At 37.9% G+C, this 18,156-nt stretch overlaps 1 protein-coding gene across 12 annotated transcripts in view; it reads left to right on the top strand.

Moving 5' to 3' along the window:
* Positions 1-18,156, top strand: part of NTRK2 (neurotrophic receptor tyrosine kinase 2) — a 373,842-nt gene that overhangs the window by 36,255 nt on the left and 319,431 nt on the right. For all 12 annotated transcript variants that reach the window (XM_036855412.1, XM_036855415.1, XM_036855409.1 and 9 more), the window contains 2 exons: positions 1,517-1,585; positions 4,329-4,483. In XM_036855412.1, coding sequence (XP_036711307.1) covers positions 1,517-1,585; positions 4,329-4,483 — 224 coding nt within the window. The remainder of the gene's footprint in view (positions 1-1,516; positions 1,586-4,328; positions 4,484-18,156) is intronic.

Below are 18,156 nucleotides of genomic sequence, written 5' to 3'. Positions count from 1 at the left end.
GAAGGATGGGGATTTCTGATGGAGATGAAAACATTTGTGCCTCACAGGCTCTGGTGAAGACAGGCAGAGTGACTTGTCAGTGTATTATACTGCAGTGAAACCCATTCTTAATTCACGTTCCCAAAGAAAAGATTTATGTGGGCACATTTTACAACTTCCCGCTGGATTATTTTTTCATGTGGGTGAGCACTTTACACTCAGTGTGAGGAGAGAAGATGCCAGCGTAGAAGGAAGAGGGCACCCTCTTGTAGATGGGGGTTTGGATGAGAGGAAATCTCAATATAGAATGAAGCTGGGAGTGGCCGTGTGCCTTCTTGAATTACGAGATGCTAAAGGGGCATTTTCTTCATCCATCAGCTGACTAGTCTTAGTTCATGTATTAGCTCCTCCTGGTCTTTAACCCCTCTGTGAAAGAGACTGGCCAGACAGACCAGCACACTTCAGCCCATGATTTTGTGAGACAGACGCAATAGACTAGCCTCAGTGAGGCCAGAATTGCTGTCGCCGCAGATTTCCCTAATTTACCTGACTCTCAGACCGGTGCTCACCTTCCTGAACGGGAATCAGATACTGAAAGGCTCATGGCAAACTGTTGAGGGCTCAGCTGTTTTGTAAAATTTGATGTTTGTTTTACATTCATGTGACTCATGAAACACATGTCTAGAGGACCAAGCATTGCACACTCTTTAAATAAATTCGAACAGTAAACAAATTCACAGAGCGAGTCAGCTGCCAGGATTAAGGGTCTGAATTTCCCAGCTCAAGGTCTCATGGCACTGATCATTGGAAACTGAAACTCCCATTCCCTTGAATAAAACTACATATTTGGAACACATCAGTAAATTCATTATTATTTTTCAGTCACAAATAGGACATCTTTTCATTGTCTGGTTGGTTCACATCTTAAAATGATACGTTGCTAGAATATTTCCAGATAAAATCTGACATATTTTTACCTGATATTTTGATCGTGAATTTATCTAGTTATTTGGAAGTCATATATAAGCAATCTCAGCAGAGTTTATCAATCAATAGTTGTTATCTTTCCTATTAGGATGTGTTAAATTCAGTTAATATTCAGAGTTTTGTGTGTCGTGTAATTTCAAAGTATTCATGATGCTTTTTAGTTTTAAAGTATATTTTCCCCTAGTGAGTTTATGGTTTAAATTTAATTTAGTTTAATTTAATCTCCCTATTAATTGTTCAGAAGATCAGATATCTCTAAGAGGTATATAACTTGGCTCTGAATATGAAAAAGAAAATTTTGAGTAAAAAAGAGATTCAAAATAACCATTACAAAAATTATGCCCCCTCAACCCCACTCTCAAGCAAGAATTATAGGAGAGGCAGGGAAAACTAAGTTATTACTCTAGGTGAAAGAAAGAGATTACTGGATCTTAAATACAGCATGAACCATGATCAAATAAAATTATATTTTGAAAAAAACTCTATTTGAATACTTTATTCCTGAAATGTACACTTGTAATTCACATTTAATGTTTTTGATTCCTTTCAGCAATTTTACCAGAAATAAACTGACGGTATTGTCTAGGAAACATTTTCGTCACCTTGACTTGTCTGAGCTGTAAGTAATGATTTTGTATGGCATTTGGGGAAAAAAATTTCAAAGGAAAGTGTAATTAAGTATTTTTTAAAATAAGTGATGCTGCAGGTCTATTTTTATATCAAAATTCATGAAAAATGATTTCTTAATTTTTGGCCATTTGTTCTTTTATTCCTCCATGAAAACATGATTCAGCAGTAAAGAAAAAATATCTCAGTAGTAATATATCATTTATAATGAGTTTAAATGTTGTTTTTACACAAAAGACTTGTTTTCTAAAGGAGGGAAAATGAGAGAAAGATGAGGGTTTTGTGTGAAAAAGACGGCAACATGTCTCATAGCATCTGTTTGGTCCTTGTTCTGTCCAGGCCCTAATGGAAAGCAAACCCATTCAAGGAGCAAACAGCAATGGGCAAAACTCCTCAGTTTATACCCCGACGACAGTGCCTGCGCTCCCTTAGTGAACATTCGAGAAGAGGCAGTCCTCTCCCTACCCAACCATCCTTGTGAGATTTCCTTCTAGGTCTGCCAATGCATTCAGGATTTATCCTTATCCCCAAATCCCCTTTGCTGAAAAATGATAGGGAAGATACTGAAATGTATCGATTACTAATAGCCAGCATTTCCAAGTGTGCTTAATTCTTGTGTTATCACCGTGAAGCAAATATAAACTGTTGACATTCCTATGGGTCAGGTACCCAAAGAACCTTAAAGCACAGGCTCTGTGTGTCAGAGGTGGGCCCAGATGGGCAAGGCCTTTGAATACCAGGCAATAGCTTTTTGCTTAAACTATCTGTTGCCTGAGTTGTAGGGTCCACCCCTATTCACAAGGAAATCGTGCAGATTAGAAGATGCCACCAGTAGAGCGATAACAAGTTAATAGGTAGTCATGAGAGTTACACGGTGGCAATTCTTTTGGGAGAGACTTAATTCTGGGAGTTGAAGCACTGGCTTTCTAACACAGGGATAGGCATAAAAAACTTAAGGAAGTTATGTGCAATAAAGTAGGCCACTCAGTGTAAAAATTTTGAGCATCACTGCAGAGAATTTTCTTGATGGGATAAAAATTAGAGTTCTGATTTCAAATTCACATGTCTCAATACCGTCCCTGCAGCATATTTAATTAATTCATTCAACAGATGTTAATTGTGTACCTGTTGCAAATCAAACTATCATGGCACTAGGCCATAGGGGTATAAGGAGAACGGTATCTGTACTCCAGGACTCTGCTATCCAGGGGGAGCGGTAGAAGCCTTAACAAATTAAGTATAACGTGCTCTAACAATCGCTGCAAAAGGAGTTTGTACAGTGTGCGAGAGGAAGAAGCCAGCTGTCTGCCCGTGCCGTGTGGTCGCGTGAATGTTGCTGCCTTTGTAGCTCAAGATCCCTTCGCTTCTTTATCCCTTCTGTGGATTCAGTCATACCTGCTTTTAAAAAAGATTTCTTAGTTTTTCATGGACTCAGAACACCAGGAAACCTCTTGGATTAGTTGGGGTTTAAACATTGTGGATATCATCTGCATTATATTCCATACCTAGCAGTCTCAACTCTTATTTTGGTGTTGGAGGGATATTTGGAGGCGATCAAGCAGACACAAAATTAAACAAGTCTGCCAGGACCACATTTTCTCCAAGGAAACTCCTGGAAAAGTCTCCAGGGATTCCCTGAGATTCTTAGAACCCAACCAGAAAACCACCGGAGTAAATGATGTTGCAAAGCCCAGGTCCTGTCCTCACGGAAATCTTAAGTATTGTGGTTAATGCCAGGCAGAGCCTATGTAATGATTTTAAATGGCCTCATTTAAAGGCTCATTGCCATAAATGGAAGTCATCTTAAATAGGCCACTGAGTATTATAAATAAGCATTTAAAGATTTTTTTTTTCTTGTGGTTTTTATTTTCCTCTTGACTACTTCCTCCTTGACCAATCACAGGCCACAGGAGTCCAGGCAGCATGGCTGAATAGTGACTTTCTCTTTGCAGACCCTCCCACAATGGGCTAAGTAGCTCAGTCTGGAGCTCGGTTGCACTTGCTCTCAGAAACCCTGAGCTTGGCGTGTGTGTGCGCGTGTGTGCGCGTGCGTGTGTATGTGTGTGTGTGTGTGTCTGTGTGAAGGAGGTCTAAGAGCTCCCTCCCAGGTTCTGTCTCTCACATTCACTCCAGCTTTCTTGCATCAGTCAAACTGACCTGTGGTTGTGTCATTCGGAAAGCTGGGAGTGCACCCTCCAGGCTCTCACACTTTAGTCTTAGCCTTGTATTCACAGTCTCGTTTTCAATTCAGATGAAATTGCTGAAGTTCAAACTTATTAAGTGATAACACTTGAATCTCTAGCCTTGTTAGAAATAAGTATGTTAGTGTTCCCGAAAACTTAACGTTGGCTTCTTCACTTAAGATCTTCTTCATAACTGTATAATATCTGTGATAAATTTGTTACGGTATCTTATTTTCCCCCATCTTATGAGACATCTTTTTCTATCCTATATTAGAGTTAATTCTGTTCCTACCTTGTTTCCCTGTGGGTCTGAAAGGTCTCACATCACTTTGCATCCTTTAGCCTCTACAGGGGTGTTTGCACATAGCAGAAGATCAGTAAGTATCAGGTAAATGAACGAATAATAAGTACTGTTATGCTATAAAGATGGGTGTGACTTCCAGAGATTGCCAGCTAGAAGAAATTCATAATGCTGTTAGTGCTTCATAAACACTTCTGTAGCTAAAACAGAAAAAGAGAAGGCTGATTGGATTTCATTTTTGTTCCATGTAGGATCCTGGTGGGCAACCCATTTACATGCTCCTGCGACATTATGTGGATCAAGACTCTTCAGGAGACTAAACCCGGTCCAGAAACTCAGGACTTGTACTGCCTCGATGAAAACAGCAAGAATATTTCCCTGGCAAACCTGCAGATACCCCATTGTGGTAATTTACTTTTAAATCAATAAGTTCTACTTGCTATTAATTATTCTAATTGCCTTGGTATGGTAGAGAGTCTGGGAAGGTTACCACTACCTGGATTTTATATGTATGCTGTTGATGTCTCCTCTGAGTTGGGCCACTTTCGTGTGCAGTGCAGAGAAATCAGCTGGGAGCAACTTTGCTGAGTGTTCTTTGCCAGTAGAATATTAATGCTGAATGGATGACTTTAAAGTGCACAGAGAAAAAAATACACTGTTTATTCCTTTGTTTCTTTGTTTGTTTGTTCATCCATCCATCTATCCATCCAAAAAGTATCGGCTGAGAGTGTGGCCACATATACACTTGGTTGGCACCTAGGCCATGCGTAGGAAGGATCTCAGGGGGATAAAGTGTCCTGGCAGCACAAGAACATGCAGTTCAATCCAGAACATTCTCTTACACTTGTTGCCGGATGTCAGTGTATCTTGATGGGGCACCACAAATCTGCCCTTTGACTTGCTTTCCCCCATGTCGGGGTTTACAATCTCCAGAATTTAAAAGGGCACCATATGATAAAATTACAGCTCTGTGAATGCCAGTGTGTTTAAAAGAAGGGAAAATCCAAGTGTTCTGGTTAGGATTTTACTGCTAAGGGCTCTTGGGACATGCCTCTGCAGTACCCACATATGCATGTTATTCCTCAGTTGAAATTTTAATCAGTCAACCGGTTAATCAGTTAACAATTAAATGTGATCTTCTGGCCTAATGGCTGGTGACACAGCAGAAAGCCACACAGCACCTGGTTCTTGTCCGAGAGGAATCTGTATATTAACCATAAACTTCCAGGTCTTTGTTTTCAGAGGATCCTATTGTTTGGAGTCAATTTTTATTTAAGGAAAATATAGCTGCTGCTCATTTTTAATGAGAGTGTAATAAAGGAATGATAAGTGTTTGCTTCTTCCCCTGCAGGGTCTTAGAAGACAGCAGTTACTCTTCCCACAGATTTTTGTTGGAACGAGAGCCCTTTGGTTTCATAATGGGGGAATTAAGCTTTGTTCCCTTGTCAGCTTCCCTCGACTTTCATTATTAGCCAATATTAAAAAAATTTTTTAATATCTATCTTCCCCTGATTGATAAGAGGATAACTGTTCTCTGTTCTGGTATAAGTTTGTACCGCTGAGAGAAATTGCCCAGAGGGACAAGAAACTCAATGTTGAGTCACCTGGCTGCTTGGCCAGCTCCCAGATCCCCATGGCTGTGTGGCCACATTGTTTCAGCAACCACTGAGAGGAAAAAAGAGAAAGCATCTGACTCCTGCTCTGATTTCACAAAAGGCCTCTTAATAGACGTCTGCTTTGCCCTTGCCTGAAACCAATTCTCTTTTTTTAATTTTAATTTTTGGCCATATTGTCTTGACAGCATTCCTGTAATGTACCCACCTAATGTGCTGTTGATAGACCGCTGTGACTGGAGCAGGGGAGGGGTAGGAGTGAACTGGTTCTAATTTTTCCTGACCAGTTTGTCAATTTTCAGTGTTTTAAAATTTGTTCCCTACGAATTAGTCAATGAATTGTGTGTATGAGAGTGAGGCTTTGAATCCACTGTCAGAGGACATGTGTTTGATTGATTAGGATTGAATGATTACATTTATGGTAACATTCACAATTTCAGGGTCAACAATGCTTTTCAAAAAGTAACATTAGAAAAGGTGAACTGACAGACTTACTTTTTTGTGTTCTTAAACTGTCTTGTTCTTTCTCTGCTAATTTTTATTTTCTTTCCCAGTGTTTTTTACTTATTTATAATTGCACATATACTATTGATACATTTTGTTGCAAAAATAATTTCCTACATTTACACATAAAGCTTATCTTTACTTGTTTGTGACCATTTCAGGTCAGAAGCCATCGATCTATCATATCTTTTTAATTATTGTGTGTTATTCATGGTAGAATATATCTTGATTATGTTAAATCTTCCATATTGATGGGCATTTCCCATTTTACTACAAAAGTGTTTCAACCAGCCTCCTTATACATGATCTTTGTACATACATACAGATGCAAAGGTTTTTCTAGAGTACATAGCGGGAAGCAGAATTTTTGGTTAATATGGTTTGCACGTTAAAAAGTGGTTGTACCAATTTATAGCCACCCCAGCAAAGTATACCTTGATATTAGCAAACTTCTTATTTTTTGTATCTCTAAAAAATGGTATGTCATTGCTTTTTAGTTTGCATTTTCCTGGTTGCTATTGAGTATCTTCTATGTTTATTAGACATTGTGATTATTCTCCATTGAATTGCCTATTTATACCTTTTGTCTATTTTTCTACAAGGTTATTCCTTTTCCTTCCTTTTCTTCCACTGACAGTGTTCTTTGTTTTATTTTTTCTTAATTGTTCGAAAGTTATAAATTATGTTTCTCTGTTTGTAAATATACAGTGCCAAAATATTTACCACACATATTTAAACATATTTTTTGTAAATATCTAGAAAGAACCCCCAACAAGATGAGAAAAGATACTTTTACTTCCCTTTACTTTCTCCTCCCTTCTCATCGGAGATTTTATTTTTATTTTTTATTTTTATTTATTTACTTTAAAAAATTAATTAATTAAATTTATTTAATACACATAGAGCTAATTCAAGTAATGAGATTTTATTTTTAGACTGTTACTTGATGTTTTTGAGGATTTACTGTTTCTTTGTATATCGTTGATTTTTGTATTCCACTACTTCCTCTTGGAGTGGTTTTTCTTTTTGCTGGAGTATATCTTCTAATATTTCTTTCAGAGGAATTAAAAAAATAAAATTCACGTTCTTGCCCAGTGGAAAATCAGCCTGTATTTTTTCTTCTCATTGGAATTGGCTGAGTGTAAAATTCTAGACTCCAGATAAGTTCCTCTTAGAATTTTGCAGATATTATACCACGTTCTCCGTGTGTTCATTGTTGCTGATGAGAAGCCTGAGGCCAGTCTGATGCTTATTTCTTGATAGGTAACCTATGCTTTTCTTTTTCTCTAGAAGCTTTTAGGATTTTCTTCTTATCCATGTTATTCTTAAATTTTACTATACTGTAACTAGGCATGTGTGCATGCTTAAAATTTTATTTTGTTTGACATGCAGTGTACCTTTTCAATATGAGTGTTCACATCTTCAGTTCTGGAAGAATTTTCTAATTTATTTAGATGGTTATTTACACTTCTGGCTCCTCTCTCCATACCTCTCACCCTTTCTGTAATACTTTCCATCTGCTTGTCCTTTTGTGCTGCATAATGGGAGAATTGTTTACTCACTACTTTGCCCTTCAGCTAGTTCTCCAGCTACTGAATTTTCCCTTCTGCCAATTGATTTTTAATTTCTGAAATCTCTAGTGACTTTTTTTTTTAATGACTGAAACACGCTTTTCCATACTGGGGTTCACCATATCTCTAGGGTACCTAGCATGACTGACTTTCTCCTGTAAACTTCCCGCACTCATTGCTTCTACTTGGGGGCAGCTGCAGCAGTTGTTGGATGCCGTGCCTGAGGTGGGAGGGCAAAGGTAGGATGTGGAAAGTTTATTCCTCTGTGCTTCTACTTGTTTTCTTAACCAGTGACCCTGTGGCTTAGTGGAGGGGAGGCCCCACCCTGCCCTGCCATCCACCCCTAGTCTCAGGGCAGCCCAGCAGTTTCCCTGTTTTGTGTGGCACATACTCATGTGTCTGTTGGGAACTGTGCTGTTTTTCTTTCATTTAATTTCCCCACTTTCTCTTGTTCAGGAGTTTCTCATTGTTCTTATCCACCAACAGTTATACCTTCTGATTTTCCAACGTGGTTCTGGATTTTTAAAAAAATGAACCTAATTTCTAGAGATTTGAGATGAGAGGGGGAGCCTTCAGTTTGGGGCTTAGTCATGTATTAATTTTCCTCTTGATGGTTTCCCAACGTTGGTTCTTTAAGAGAAGTTAGGCAGATTGAGCAGTAAATTATGCTACATTGTTGAATTTAAATTCTGTCTCTGAAATTCCATGTTGGAGAAGTTGGAGAAGTTGGATAATATCCCCAAGTCTTCAAGTTAGATGTCTTGTTTAAAACATGGATTCGTGGTCAGTTGGCCTTTCTTTTAGGTCTCACCCTCAGCAAACTTTTAAAATATACCTGTTGTGTTTAAGTCAAAGATTGACGGAGTTCATCATATTTCCACCTTTTTTTTTTTTTTTTTGATGAAACTTGTTAGCTAACTCTAAAAGTAACTCATAAGAGTATGGTCTTGTGTATTTCATCACTGTAAACCCAACAATTTGCCAGTAACTACGGCCATTGCATTTGGTTTGCAGCTAGTAATATTTTAATTTCCATAAAAAAGAGCTATTGGGATTTCATTCCTTTATAAGGTGGGCTTTCTTTAAAAAATTCCCCTTTTAGTATTTCATCATGTAAGCATTATATGATGAACAAATTCCCTACATTTTATAAGCAAAAATATCTCCTCCATGGTGCCTGATGTATCCCTTGAACATAACAGTCACTTGATTAATGTTTGCTGAATTGATCAATTAATTAATGCATGATCCACATTATATTAGTGATCAGATTGAAACAGATTTTTGATATAATGGTGCAGATATTTCAGTTAAGTAAAAATAACTGAAACATTTATATTATTCTAGCCAAATTATTTCGTATTTTAGCACTTTGTAGTTTCCTTTGAAATGCCTGTCATCATTGCATTTTGAAAGAATCTCCTTTCTTCTTTTTCCTCTGCCCTTAGCGATTGAGCGAGCATGGTAGGCAGGGCTGGGAAGTTTAACTGTGCCATTCCTGATCCCATTAACAGCACAGTCAAAATGTCTCACAATATTTTTCTAACAGCCCCTCCTGCTGTGAATTACTGTAAATTTATTCATGCTGTGAAACATGTTGTGGTCTGTTTCTCCACCAGGTCCTTTTTAACCTTAGAAAAACTTTATTAATTACCAGGCAACAAAACATATTCATGTAAAATTTCCACATTAATCAGAAAAAAAGTGGTGCTATGAGCAGTGGTTCTGAAGACAGAAACTGAATTACACAAGTGTTAGTGAAGAATGGTTATTTTTCCAGACTGTGCTGATTTATCACTCTAGATAAAAGTGTTCCTGCTACTTCTTTTTTTTTTTTTTTAATAATTTTATTATTTATTTATTTATTTATTTATTTTATTTTTGGCTGTGTTGGGTCTTCGTTTCTGTGCGAGGGCTTTCTCCAGTTGCGGCAAGCGGGGGCCACTCTTCATCGCAGTGCGCGGGCCTCTCACTATCGTGGCCTCTCTTGTTGCGGAGCACAGGCTCCAGACGCGCAGGCTCAGTAGTTGTGGCTCACGGGCCTGGCTGCTCTGCGGCATGTGGGATCTTCCCAGACCAGGGCTCGAACCCGTGTCCCCTGCATTGGCAGGCAGACTCTCAACAACTGCGCCCCCCTGCTACTTCTTTTAGTGTTTTTCAATGACATTATTTATAACATTGTATATTCTAAATTCTTGTACTCAATTCCTGTACATTTGGTTGATCTTCAGTAGTTAGGTTTGCAGTACAAACCTTTCAATCTTTTCCCCTGGCTGGATGGCATACTAAAGAACAGTGTACTTTATACTTTAATTTTTTTGTACTATAATTATGATTTAAATCTCTGGAAGAGAGTTTCTTCAGGAAGTGTTAATAGTGGATGATATGCTCTCTTCTAAGCAGACAACAAATATATTTAAAAGGCAGTATTCTTTTGGGTCAAATCAAAACAATCCCTCAACCCATTTTACTGGTAACTAGCTACCGTAGAACATGCTAGCCCCACAGTGAATATAAGATGGCAATTCAGTTGAGGGTTGAATGTAGTTACTATATAAAACACCCTTAATGGTCCTATGGATTGAAATCAGCTTTGCCTTTGGTTTCTTTATTTATAATGACAATTTCAATTTTCCACTTTTCCAACCTTCAAACTTTTAGTGTAGAGCCTCCTTACAACACATCGACAAAATATTATTTATGTTGGGAAAGGTTGGTTCACAGGTGCCCAGGAGGAGAGGCCTGTTTCCTTGAGGTAAACTGATTTTAATGATTTATTTTTAAGATTTACTTTTGGTTTCCACTATAATTTGTAGTATGCATGTCTGTTTAGCGTATTTGTACATACTCCTTCTTTTGTTTTAAACCAGGAAAATAGGATAGTAATTCTATTTTGTTAACATTCACGGAAGATTAAAATGAAATGCTGTATTAATACTCCAAGTATAAATTAGATTGGTAAAAAACATTGTTTTCCTAGCATCTTAGCTGGATTGATTTTTTATTTTTTTTTCTGAAAAGCATATACAAAGTCTGGTTTACTGCTTTGCTTCCTTTTAGTAGAGATCAGGTTTTACCCACTAAAACACAACAAGCCACACAGTGGATCAGTGCTTTTCTTTATCTTTTTAGAAAGGCAAATAAAGCCGTTTTTCTAACCTGTCAGCTGCTATTCAGATTTTTGTGTTTAGAAGTTTTGTGGTTACTGTCACTGTCATGACACGGCTCACACAAGCCTAGAAGCACAGTTTCCCATTTGAGCTGGGAAAGTCACTTTGCTAATTTTCTGTCATTTTTGCAACCAGGTGTAAAGCAGCCACTTCTAAATAGGTCAGGCTCATTCTGGCTTCATTCCTGGTTGTGAAATATATATGTTTAGGGGACACAAAAATGGGAAGATATGCCAAGAAGATAGAAAGTGAGTGGAGAGAAGACAGAGAGCCGACAAAAATCATAATTTACTTGAATATTTTTATACCCATGGAGTGATGACCCAATAAGAAATGAACAGAGCTCAGGCTTACTAAAATGAGGTGAAAAAGAACACAACTCAGGCCTACAGATGGATATTGAAAAATAAAACCCAAACTTGACCCATCTCATTTATTGCAAAGCCAAGTTAATATTTCAAAAAGTTTAGAGGTTAGTTTTCCTCAATTATCAGGAAATGAGAATGTGCATACTTTGAATTAGTGATCAAAGGGCCTAGTCAATATGGTCAACTTTCAAGAAGTGTGCACCAGTGGATGGACCAGTGTCAGTGGCTGTTGACCTGGATATGGTTGGAAAGGACATACCAGCCAGTAGACCTCAGCAGAAAATCATCAACCATTCAGTGAAAAGGCTGACTTTCTTTAGATCAGGGCTTCCCAAACTTTAATGTGCATATGAATCACCAGCAGATCTTGTTAAAAATATTGCTTCTTTTCCAGCAGGTCTGGGTTGGGGCCTGAGTCTCCACATTCCAACAAACCCCTTGTTCCATAGACCACACTTTAGAGTAGCAAGGGTTTAGACAATGGGTGTTGGACCATTCATTGGGTTTTTGCTTGTACGACTATTATTCTTACACCTGACAGGAGCCTGAGCAATCATCTAGTCCACCAAACTTTCCCCACTCTATGTTCTGTGTAACTCTAATTCCTTGAGATGCTCTGTGTAGGAAAAAAAACCCAAGGTTAAAGAAAAAAATATAGAAAATTCTGTAACTCTGGACGTTCACTGTGCACATTACTATGTTAAAAGCTCTAAGAATTCCTGCTCGAAAAGAACCATTTAACTTCCATTGATCTTATGGTCTTCAAGGTTGTTTGAGTACATACCATTTCTTTGTGATATCGTGTTATGGCTTTGTTATTTTTACTTGAAGTAATTTGACAGGATATCAGATATACACATGTATAAATTCAGATGTAAAATATATTTAAAGCTAAATATCCATATTGATATTGGTAATAACATTAATAGCTAACGTTTATTAAGGACTTAATATGCACTAGACCTCATCTGAAATATTTTCCATATTATCTTATTAGGCATCCTAAAAGCTCTAGAAAGTAGATGTCGTTAGTATCCTTATTTCCAGTTGAAGTAATGAAAGCTTACCAAGCATCATGAGTAAACAACTAATGAGTAGGGGTTGGCTTTAACCCACATCTGTCTGTCTAGGGCCTTAACCCATACACTGATCAGCTGCGTCCTTTACTGGGCTCTTCCATGCCTCAGAGGTGTCTGTCTGTCCGGGCAGCTTGTCTTCTCTGATCTCCAACGAGGTTTCCCAGCGTGTAAAGAAAGACAGCCCTGATACTTAAGTCAGGATCCCATTACCATAGTGCTAGAAGCTCTTGGAGACATTGCTGAGCTTTGCTCTGTACTTGTGCTGATTTCAAATCTTATTAAGCCAGGAAGTAGTGCCTGGCAAATGGTTTATCCTGCCTTGGCTATTCATGCTCCCCAATTCATTTTTATTGTGCTAATTAAACCTCAAGTGGTATTTCAAGTACAGATTGTTTTTTCCATTATTGAATCTTTGGCCAGCCTATTAATGCTGTAGAATTAACGTGAGTCAGATGCTTACTCATTTGTGGAAGACTTTACATTTAAAAGATCTAGACTTGGCCAATTTTGCACAGATTCCTTTGGAAACTGCTATGACAGGGTGATACAATTTCTCTATAAATAAAGGAGACTCACTCTTCTCTCACAGATAGACACGTAATTATTTTTTTAATGAACCAAATTCCTAGATTATGGATATGTATTGGTATTTATAGTCTGTGCCAAAATGGATATTACAGTCTGGGAAGGTAGTATATTGTAGTGGTGAACATCTTGATCTTTGAGTTCAGTTCCTAGGTAGTTGGGCAACTTTGGAAGATGTATTTGACTTTTCCAAAACTCACATTCTTTTTTTTTTAATTTTTTAATTTTTGGCTGTGTTGGGTCTTCGTTTCTGTGCAAGGACTTTCTCCAGTTGTGGCAAGCGGGGGCCACTCTTCATCGCGGTGCGCGGGCCTCTCACTATCGCGGCCTCTTTTGTTGCGGAGCACAGGCTCCAGACGTGCAGGCTCAGTAGCTGTGGCTCACGGGCCCAGCCGCTCTGCGGCATGTGGGATCTTCCCAGACCAGAGCTCGAACCCGTGTCCCCTGCATTGGCAGGCAGACTCTCAACCACTGCGCCACCAGGGAAGCCCTCACATTCTTTATTAATTAAATGAGGATAAATACTTAACTTCAAGCTTGGTTGTAAGGATTAAATTAAATAAAACAAAAATGTAAAGTACTAGACAAGAGTTTCCGGTTCAGTGAATGTCCCATAAATGTTATTGCTAGTACTATAATTAAGCAGACATTTTTAGAATTGTTAATCATGTAAACTTAGGCTTGAAGGAAAAAATAAACTACATTAGATTTTACAGGGGAGATTAAGATTATAGCATAGCATTCTCTGCTGAGTCTCTCTTTATTTTAACTTCTTTTCTGCTTAGAATTTCCACACTTTTAGATACATTTACAAAAGGTGGAAGTTTACACCATCGGTTTATATTCGAGGTGACAGGAAGGGTGTCACCAAGCTCCATTGGTAGAGTCTGCTGGTGGGGGAGCTCGTACCTCAAGAGCAAGCACCATGGCAAGCCCTGGCTCCATGGTTTCTCCAGATTCAGCCAGATAAATCTATAAATACAAGAGAATGGGAGAGGAGTCAACAAAGCTTTGTGTTTCTGTAGTGGCAATTGGAAAGTAGATGGGTGAGTCGTGACTGACTTAAAGGCTGAGAATGCTGGTTACCAAGTTGGCAATGGGGAAAGCCAAGAGGAAAGCTTGGTGTATATTGCAGAACTACTGCAAGGCTCAGGAAGTAAGAGAACAGGTAACACCGAACACAGGAGAGTGGTTGAAAGATTTTTGTTCCATACATCTCAGGTGTAAAAACTGGAAGTTTGTTCTCTAAAGAGGATAAAACAAAGGCCAAGAGGAATTCCAGGTAGAGTTGAGGCTGTGAGAGCCATAGAGAGAATGATGGATTTACATACAACTGAGTTTTGACACAGATATCCTCCAATTTTTGGAAGTTTTCTTTACACCACTTTGCTTTTCTGAAAGAAATCGGAAGAGGATTTTTGCTTCTCCTAAAAAAGGTGAAAAGCAAAAATAACGTTCAGCGTTTGTTTTACGTGGAGCTGTTTAGAGGCAGCCCACATCCCAAGCAGTGAGGGGGCACCACTAAGCTCCTTCCTGGGAACTACACTCGGCATCTCATCATCACGCCGCCATAGCTTTGACTGTGTCTGTGAGAATCTGTGCTTTATCTTGATTTATTCTGTGCATCTGTTAGAAGGAGGTGTCCTGACGTAATTACTTCTTTACTTTATGTCATTTCATCTTACAGAAAGTTTCATAGGAACGTTCTGCGTTCTGATAGCCAGGAAAACCTGTGTTTCCAGCCTTCTTCCTCTTCCAAACAGTACACTGGAAGAGAATTATCTGAATAATTTCATCAATCCCATCCCCAAAAGGATTTAATGATACTGACACCAGGTGGTACCCATTACAGAGGCCAGTAATACTGCCCTAGTGATGCTGACAGTTAATAAATGTGCAATGCTTCTATTACTCCACTCTTAAAGATGAAAGAACAGGGACTCCCCTGGTGGCGGAGTGGTTAACACTCTGCACTCCCAATGCAGGGAGCCTGGGTTCGATCCCTGGTCAGGGAACTAGATCCCACAGGCATGCCACAACTAAGAGTTCACATGCCACAACTAAGAAGCCAGCGACCCCCAACTAAGGAGCCCCCCTGCTGCAACTAAGACCAAGTGCAACCACATAAATAAATTAATAAAATAAAATCTACATTAAAAAAAAAAGATTAAAGAACAGCAAAGGATCACCAACTGTTTGAGAAAAGCTTATAATATGAAAGACAAACACAAAACAGAGAGAAAGAAAAAACATTGCAGAAACAAAGTTGATATAGACAGAAGAAAAATTCACAAGAAATTATAATTAATATTTCATAGATATTAGAGATCAGCAGAGATATTGCATCCATGAAACAAACATATGGTGTTAAAAAAATAGAAGACCATTCAGGAACAACAACAAAAAGTGTTGGAAAAACTAAAAGTATGACAGAAATAGAGCAAATAGACAAAAAGATGGAAAATAGGAGAGAAAAGATTGAAAACGATAGGCCACCCAGAAGGTCCAGCCTCCAAATAATAGGAGAGCTAAGTGGTGAGAGAAAGCATTACATCATAGTTGAATTGGCATCATTTTTTTTCCCTTTCGTAGTGGTACATATCACAGTGTTGTGTCCTATAATTAAAGCTGTCTTAAATTTGATAAAATATGATAACTATTACACACAATGGTTCAGCTGTCTGTAGAGTTTATGTATTTATAGTAAACTTTATTGTACATTTAGACAACAAAACTTCATAGCAGATGGTAAGATATGAAGACAGTATAGTGTGAGTGTGGTATGGGCATGTGGGGAGAGCTGGCTTTCTGTGTGAACATGAGCCTAGTTCTCACCTTCCAGGGTGAGAGGTCAGTAGATAATGTTAAAACAGAAAAAACAAGAAGTAGCAATATAAACATGATATTTAGTGATATAGAGATCAATATCCAAAGAAGTTAAAAGAGGTGAAATGAGTGCTTCTGGGAATAGGAAATAGTGCCACATGGGTACTATTTTTCCCATAGTAGTTTGAATATTTTTCTTTCTTTTTTTTCCCTGGGTTTGTAGTTGTTTTTATATTTTCTCAGTTTTATTGATATATAACTGACATACAGTACTGTATAAGTTTAAGGTGTATAGCATAATGATTTGACTTACATACGCCATGAAATTATCACAATAGGTTTAGTGAATATCCATCATCTCATATCGATACAAAATTAAAGAAATGGAAAAAAGTTTTCCTGTGTTGTACATTATATCTCTAATATTTACTTATAACTGGAAGTCTGAACCTTTTGACTACCTTCATCTAACTTCCTCTCCTTCCACCCCCCCAACCTCTGGTAGCAACAAATCTGATCTCTTTTTCTATGAGTTTGCGTGTTTGTTTTTGAAGTATAACTGACCTACAACACTCAGTTTCGGGTACACAACATAGTGATTCAGTATTCTGTACATTTCAAAATGATCACCATGCTAAGCCTAGTTATGATATGTCACCATACAAAGATATTACATAGTTATTGACTATATTCCCCACTGTACATTTCATACCTGTGTGTATTTTGCAACTGGAAGTTTGTATCTCTTAATCTCCCTCACTCATTTCTTTCCTCCCCCCACCCCTCTCCCCTCTGGCAACTACCTGATTGATCTCTGTACCTGTAACTCTGTTTCTGTTTTGTTATGTTTGTTAATTTGTTTTGGTTTTTAGATTCCACTTATAAGTGAAATTATATGGTATTTGTCTTTCTCTGTCTGCTTATTTCATTTAGCATAATACTCTCTAGGTCCATCCATGTTGTTTCAAATGGCAAGATTTCATTCTTTTTTATGGCTAATATTCCACTGAATATATACACCACATCTTCTTTATCCATTCATCCACTGATGGGAACTTAGGTTGCTTCCATATCTTGGCTATTGTAAATAAGGCTGAAATGAACATGGGAGTGCAGGTATTTTTTCTGATTAGTGTTTTTGTTTTCTTTGGATAAATACCCAGGAGTGGAGTTGCTGGATCATATGTAGTTCTATTTTTAATTTTTTGAGGAATGTCCATACTGTTTTCCATAATGACTGCACCAATTTACATTCCCACCACCAGTGCATGAGGGTTCCCTTTTCTCCACATCGTTGCCAACACTTGTCATTTGTTGTCTTTTTGATAATAGCCATTTTGAAAGGTGTGAGGTGATATCTCAGGGTGTTTTGGTTTGCACTCTGATGATTAGTGATGTTGAGCCACTTTTCATGTGCCTGCTGGCTATCTGTATGTCTTCTTTGGAAAAATGTTTATTTAGATCCTCTGCCCATTTTTTAATTGATTCTTTTTTTTTTTTTAATGTGGAGTTGAATGAGTTCTTTGTATATTTTGCATATCAACTCCTTATCAGATATATAGTTTGCAAATATTTATCCCGATCAGTAGGCAGCCTTTTCATTTTGTTGATAGTTTCCTTCGCTGTGCAAAAGTTTTTTAAGTTGGTTGGAGTGACATTTGTTTATTTTTGCTTTTCCCCCACTTTTCTGAGGAGACATATCCAAAAAACCATTACTAAGACCAATGTCAAAGAATATACTGCCTATGCTTCCTTCTGGAAGTTTTATGGTTTCAGGTCCTACATTTAAGTATTTAATCCATTTTGAACTTATTTTTGTTCATGGTATGAGAAAGTAGTCCAGCTTTGATTCTTTTGCATGTAGCTGTCCAGTTCTCTGAATACTATTTTTTGAAGTGGCTGTCCTTAGTGCATTATATATTCTTGCCTTCTTTGTAGTAGATTAACTGCTCATATAAGTGTGGATTCATTCCTGGGCTCTCTATTCAGTTCCATTGATCTATGTGTCTGTTTTGGTGCCAGTACCATACTCTTTTGATTACTGTAACTTTGTAATATAGTTTGAAATCAGGGGGCATGATACCTCCAGCTTTGTTCTTCTTTCTCAAGATTGTTTTGGCTATTTGGGGTCCTTTGTATTTCCATACAGATTTTAGAATTATATGTTCTAGTTCTGTGAAAAAACCATTTGTATTTTGATAGGGATTGCACTGAATCTGTAGATTACCTTGGGTAGTATGGTCATTTTAGCAATATTAATTCTTCAAATTCATGAGCACCATATATCTTTCCATCTGTTGGTGGTGCCTTCAATTTCTTTCACCAGTGTCTTATGGTTTTCCAAGTACAGGTTTTTTACCTCC

The sequence above is a fragment of the Balaenoptera musculus genome, chromosome 6, assembly GCF_009873245.2.
Source record: "Balaenoptera musculus isolate JJ_BM4_2016_0621 chromosome 6, mBalMus1.pri.v3, whole genome shotgun sequence".
Taxonomy (NCBI): Eukaryota; Metazoa; Chordata; class Mammalia; order Artiodactyla; family Balaenopteridae; genus Balaenoptera; species Balaenoptera musculus.
Note: the sequence above shows the minus strand (reverse complement) of the source record. Positions and strands in the feature narration are given on the sequence as shown.